This window comes from Myxine glutinosa, chromosome 1 (genome assembly GCF_964187855.1).
Source record: "Myxine glutinosa chromosome 1, kmMyxGlut1.1, whole genome shotgun sequence".
Lineage (NCBI taxonomy): Eukaryota > Metazoa > Chordata > Myxini > Myxiniformes > Myxinidae > Myxine > Myxine glutinosa.
The window spans coordinates 30743065-30749849 of NC_136261.1; the positions used below are offsets into that span (position 1 = coordinate 30743065).

The window sequence follows — 6785 nt, forward strand, 5'->3', positions numbered from 1 at the left end:
AGGTGGGTTCCGGTCACGTGGTTATCTTGCCATGCAAGCATATCTGCCGTATATCGCTGCTGTTTTGTTTTCGCATGTTGGTTATTTTGGAAAATTTCTTAGTTTTAAGCATGGGTCCTAAGTAATTGAGTGCCAAGGGCAGTACTGAGAAGAAGAAGAGGATGATGTGCTTGGATATAAAACACGCAATCGTCGAAAAACATGAGCGAGGTGTGCGTGTTGTCGACTTGGTGAGGCAGATGTGAAGGCAGCTGAAGATTTTATTATAACTTTTGCCGAACTGATAGAAGCCGAACGATACATCCCCCAGCAAATCTTCAACTGTGACGAGACAGGGCTCTTCTGGAAAAAGATGCCGAGGAGGACGTATATAACGGCAGAGGAGAAGAGCATGCCAGGCCACAACTTGTTCAGAGTGCCGGCGATAGCTCGCCTTCTCTTTGTGGAAGACACTGTGAGATCCTTAACATCCAACAACTAATGGGACGCAAACGGGGCGCCCAGTTTAGCGGTACACACATTGATGAATCACCCTGCCTGTGAAACACCGACATGACAGGTTATAGCTGGGTCGGGATTCAAACCCAGGCTGGACAGTTTAGAGTCAAGTGTGCGTACCTCCAGTCCAGGCCATCCTGCCAACTTGTATGCTGCATACAGGTGAAATATAAAGCGCGAGATATTTTTATATATACTGCATATTTAAAAAAAAATTGGTGTGGTTTTTGGCGGGCTGGAACGGATTAATAGCATTTCAATGCATTTTAATGGGGAAATTTGATTTGAGAAACGAGCAAATTGAGTTACGAGCTCGGTCACAGAACGAATTAAACTCGTAAGTCAAGGTTCCACTGTGTATATATATATATAGATATATATATATATATATATATATATATATATATATATATATATATATATATATATATATATATTTATCATAATTGTTTGTTTATTATTTTTTATTTTAAACCTCTTTTTCTAACTTGCAGGTGCGTTTTGGGCAACACCACCATCGTAGCAGAGTTTGCCAGCGATGATGACATAAACCGTTTCTTCGCGCAGGCAAGTGCTGCAACATCCTGGCCACCGACCTCAAGCCTTCCCCCTTCGGCTGGTCCGGTGAGACAGAACTCAAGTGGCAATCGCCTGAGCAACCGGCAAGGCCCCTCAACTCCTGGCGGTGGCGTTTTTGCATCTCGTTGGGGTGTTCAAGAAACAATCTCTCCCTGGTCCTCGGTAGAGAGTTCGGTCAATCAAGCTCCGGGCGCCCAATCACCTCCTTCAGCAATATGGGGTGATGGGGGTGCTGTCGATCGTGCTCGCTCCCGTTTAGCACAATCTCCTCCACCGCTCAATTCCTTCTTGCCTGGTGATTTGCTCGGCGGTGAAGCCATGTGAGAGGTCCTCGATCCTCATTTCGGAAATGAAAGCTCATGTTGCATAGAGCATGGAAAGTGCTCTGTCGGAGCAAAGATCATGCTGCGGACGCGTGGCTTGTCGCATCTTCCAATTGCAAGCAACAGCTGCGTTTCATTTGTGGTCCCTTTTCCATGACCTATTATCTCCTTTCACTCCTCTGAATTATTTTTTTTCCTCTTTTCTTATTTCAACGGCAATCTCCAAGCCCATAAAGCACTGTCGGCAGATGCTTACGGTCACAGGCAGATGCTGATGTCTAATTCTTTGCCAAACACTTGCTGCTTGGGAGAAAATAGTGACAGAAGGTGTGTTTACACACAGAAGGTTACATGGTTGGTTATTATTGTTTTTGTAGCACACACTTATGTACGCCGAAAGCATTTTTTCGATTTTTTTTTTTGACCCCTGCTCAATTCCAGGGGTGACATAAGGAGAACGATTCGAGGAAAAATAAATAACCCCGACGTTATTTCTCAGTCACAAACTTCCTTAGTATTCGGGTGCCGTGATGTGAATCGTCATTAATTTTTTATTTTTCCCCTTCTCTGTTCCATGCTATCTCCTCAGTTGCTCCTTTTATTTTTGCCTCATTGTTATTATTTTTTTTGGTCCTGTCTTTTCGTATCAATGTGTTAAAAACTGCTCTGTCGTGGAGTCAACGAAGCCCGGTTTTGGTGCCGTGCTAATACTGTGGTACACTATTTAACTGTGCTGTCATGCATCTGCGGGTTGCAAACCGTTCAGCCATCTACTGCCCAGTCACGTTAATTTTAACAAGTTACACTCCTATGCAAAACAGGTCAACCATCTACCGACAGTCTCGCGCTTTTGCGCGTGGCGGTTCTTACCTAACACTGTAGCTGTGAATGCGCAAGGACTCGACTTGATACTCGTGCATGCATTTACTGTGTCCCACTCAACCATTGGATAAGCTAATGGGAGGGCCGTGGGACATTGGTGTGGTGCTGTTTGGTTGACGTGACGTCAGTGCTTTTAGATCCCCCACCTGTTGGAGTAGGGTAGTATTGGGGAGGAGGGGGGGATATTTTTGTGAACGATGGGTGGGAAGGAGTCTAAAATCGTACGCGGGTAGCCAGGTCTTGTCATGCAAAATGTGAGTTTATTTCCGAATGGATAGCACTGTTCATCTCCTGGCCACTTTTTACAAAGGAAAAAAGAAAAAGAAAATGGCAATGAGTCCGTCCAATCCTCATTTATATATATTTTTTTCCTGTCTTGCATCAGGCGTTGTGTGGAAAAGGCGCCGTTCATATAAACCGGGACGTATTGTGTGGGCTTTGATGGCTGTTATGTGAAAATTGCTCAAACTTGCACACCTGCCTCCTAAGTGTGTTTCGCTTAGACGGTCAATGCTGATTTCATTCCTCGGAATTTTACAACCGCGTCCCGCCTCCTGCCGGACTCGACCCTGTGTGTCTATGTGCGCGCAGCGTATAGCAGTATCGATATATGAATATGTAATCTTTATTTTTTTTTTTTCTCTCTCCTCGTGAGGTTTTACGCAGAAATGCAGTTGCACACTAATGTTTTACCCTAAGAATATGTTTGTTGGCATTAAAAGAAAAAAAAATTCCTCGCCTGCCAAAACATATCGAGGTAATTACTTGAATAATCCAGGCCAAAAAGTAAAGAGAGAACCCTTTGAAATGACGGTTAAATTGTTTTTAACTTTGTTATTTTTTTTCCTTCTTTATTTTTTATTTTTGCTTGCACGCAGATGCGTGAAAAGTCTTTCTGCTGCAGCATGACAGTGCACTGTTGCCCATCGCTCTTTCTCTTCTCTCTCTCTTTTTCTCTCCTCTCCCTCTCGCTATGCCCCTCTCGATCTCCCCCCCCCCCCCCGGCCCCTCTCAATCGCTATTCCCCCGCTCTTCCCCACCTCTCTTCCCCCTTCTCTCTTCCCCTCCCTCTGTCTCTCTCTCCCTATCCTCCCCCCCCCCCCCCCCCCTCCCTCTGTCTCCCATTCCCTTCTGCCCCCTTTCCCTCCTACTCCCACTCCCCCATGCACACACACACTGTCCCCCACACACACACTCTGTCCCCCACACACACACTCTGTCCCCCACACACACACACTCTGTCCCCCACACACACACACTCTGTCCCCCACACACACACACTCTGTCCCCCACACACACACACTCTGTCCCCCACACACACACACACTCTGTCCCCCACACACACACACTCTGTCCCCCACACACACACGCTCTGTCCCCCACGCACACGCTCTGTCCCCCACGCACACGCTCTGTCCCCCACGCACACGCTCTGTCCCCCACGCACACGCTCTGTCCCCCACGCACACGCTCTGTCCCCCACGCACACGCTCTGTCCCCCACGCACACGCTCTGTCCCCCACGCACACGCTCTGTCCCCCACGCACACGCTCTGTCCCCCACGCACACGCTCTGTCCCCCACGCACACGCTCTGTTCCCCACGCACACGCTCTGTTCCCCACACACACACTCTGTCCCCCACACACACACACACACACACTCTGTCCCCCACAACCAAACTCTTTCCCCCACCCACTCTCTCTGTCTTTCTCTCTCTGCTTAATTTTCTGGCGTTGCACTGAATGTTGCCACTGCCCTTTGGGTTCTCCCATTCGTTTAGCTTTTGTGTTGGCGTGGGTATATGAAGGGAGGCTGACGGCCGGTGTTTCGAAGCGGATGTTTTCGTTTTTGCTTTCCTTAAAGACCGTCACCCATGATCAGTTTTGGAAAAAAAAAGTCCGGTGGAGATTTCCCCCCTTTTTTTTCTTTTTTTTTCTCCTGTGACCTTTCTGTGCCTCCTCCGGCCTCCCTTTCTCACCCACGCGTCAATTTCCCCTCCTCCCCTCCCTCACTGTGCCCTTCCCCGTTGGAGACTGCGAACTATAATCATGATTTTGTGCACTTCAAATGTAGCTGCAGTTTTGCCTGAGCTGGTCTGTAATAGGAAGCTGAGCACTTGGTGATGGGCTGTGGAATGGAGAGGTGCCTGCACTGGTCGAAGTCCACTTGTTTACAGAATTCCAGCACGAAGGTTCCTATTAATGGCCGTTGGACCAGGTTGACTCAAGACTATGAAGGTACTTGTGAGTTTTTTTTTTAAAATATATATGATAGGGATGTCTGAAGCCATTTGTAAAGGGTAAGTTTGTTTTTCTCCAAAAAAAAAACAAAGTAACTTGGACAAAAAAAGAGTCTTGAATCTCAGGTTCCATCCAGAAACTGACAACCTCTGCCTGCATTTGTTTTATTTTTGTTGTTTTTTTTTTTTTTTTTTTTTTTTTTTTTTTTTTTCATTCAGTCACCTGCTGGTTTGACTTGATGAAGTGTGAAGTGTTCCTTTTATTTTTATTTTGTTTAGTGTTAGTGGCATTTTTGGGTATTTACTTTCATTTATTTTAGCATAACTGCCTCAGCATTTCGTTGACATTTATGGTTTTGATTTTACTTTGTGTTCAACTGAAGCTTGTCTATTGGGTTGCATTGCTGCTTTGGCTGTTGTGCTTAATAAAAAGAAGCTGCTGTAGGGTTTAGACTATGCATCACTGGAGTGTACAAGAAACTACATAATTATTCCAGGTCGAAAGTTGCAGAGTACTTAAACTTCAGTGGTACAGAGGCACGAAGCCTTAGCAACGATTAAAACAAAAAAAGTACTTCCAAGAAAGACTCATAGATTAATTCTTTTAAGTGCAAATACCTGTTACATGCCTTTTGTTATAAAGTGCATCTAATCTTGCAGAAAGTTATGAGGACTTGCTTTTAAACTTTTTTTTTGTTGTTCAAGAATGTGATTGTACTGAACTTGTTGCTTTAAGGAATTTACCAAGATTTGAAATAAATGTCTTATGCGTACAGTGCCTTGGTGTGCTTTTTTTGTTTGTTTTTTTTCTTTCATGGATTTGTTATGATTGCATGTTCTTTATTCGTATTAGTATTAAATGAGTACGTATGTAATCATATTAATACTTTATTAGTTTTAATGTGATTGCATGACAATACTGAAAACTAGAAGGGCACTCGGTGGAGAGCATACCTCTGCCAGTCTGAACAGTTTAGGTTTTGTATCCCACTGATAGGCTGGATCTGGATTCGGGCCTGAACCAAAATCGAATCGGCTTGTTCTCGTCACCGAACCAACTCATCCACTGCCACGCATGGGTGGGAGGCCAAAAGCAAACATACAACGTGGAAACGGTGAATGCTGGATCATGAACCGAAAAATTCCACATTCCTGTGCCACCTTCAGTCGAACGTCAAGCATGGACAGCAAGCAGGTTTGTAAATGGCTTGGACAAAAAAAGTACCCGTCTGAATGGTTTTACACCATCACGGCAATTCTTCAAATTTGAGAATCCGTGAATGTTACGGGTGGAAACGCTCACGTAATTTCCTCATTCATTTTAACTCGACATCTCTATTTTCATTCCAAACAGCACAATTCCAATTACAAATTAATACTACAGTATTAATATGATAAACTATAATGTTGTCAAACCAGCGAATCGTCGTAATCTGTTCACTTCCGGATTCGTGAGAAACTCCATAGCGATCATATTTCAAAATCGTAATGTTATTGAGGAACTTATGAAACCTCCTACCTACATTATGACATCTGCTTGGCCCCCCAAAACGTTCCACAGAAAGTTTGGCGGGGCTAGCCCCAAAACTGAGGGAGTAGTTTCAGGACTGACAGACGGAGACTTGTTTTATAATATAGATACATCAATTACTGAAATGTTCAATGGAATAACAGAAAACAAACAAGGTTTCATTCTTATTTTTGTGGTTAATTCCAATGTCACTTGTTGTGTAACGCATTCGTATTAAAAGTCCTGGAAAACAACTTTCTTTCTTTTTTTTGTCCTGGAAAACTCCTGGAAATAATAATAATAATAATACATTTATTTTGTATAGCGCTTTTCAAGAAACCCAAAGACGCTTTGATGTAGTACGTAAAACAAAGACAAAAAAGACAAAAATACATAATTAAATAACCAAACAGAAAGGAAGGAGAAGAGACGGTCAGGGGTTGAATGCGGTGTTGAACAGGGATCTTCTTGAAATGTGATCTTCCATGGCTGTGTGAACCATGCCTAGATGTGAGAGCAGTACTCTGTACAAGGACGATTCGATCTTTTATTTGATTATTTCAGACGAGAATAATCTTCAACATATGAACAGGACTGCCAAGTTCTTTGAGGCAGGCTTAGCTATTTGTACAATGTGAGGTTTCCAACATGGATTTGATGTTACAGTAATACCTAGTATGTTTACTGCAGTGAGTGGTAAAATTGTAGATCTTTCAAAGGAGATGGAAAAGTTGAGAAGAGTTTGACAAAGAA

At 43.8% G+C, this 6785-nt stretch overlaps 1 protein-coding gene across 9 annotated transcripts in view; it reads left to right on the top strand.

Annotated features, from left to right (window-relative positions):
• The window catches only part of LOC137422376 (trinucleotide repeat-containing gene 6C protein), a 239821-nt gene extending 237601 nt beyond the window's left edge, over window positions 1–2220 (top strand). For all 9 annotated transcript variants that reach the window (XM_078770301.1, XM_068109144.2, XM_068109157.2 and 6 more), the window contains one exon: window positions 993–2220. In XM_078770301.1, coding sequence (XP_078626427.1) covers window positions 993–1401 — 409 coding nt within the window. In that variant the 3' untranslated portion in view covers window positions 1402–2220. The remainder of the gene's footprint in view (window positions 1–992) is intronic.
• The last annotated feature ends 4565 nt before the right edge of the window (window positions 2221–6785 follow it).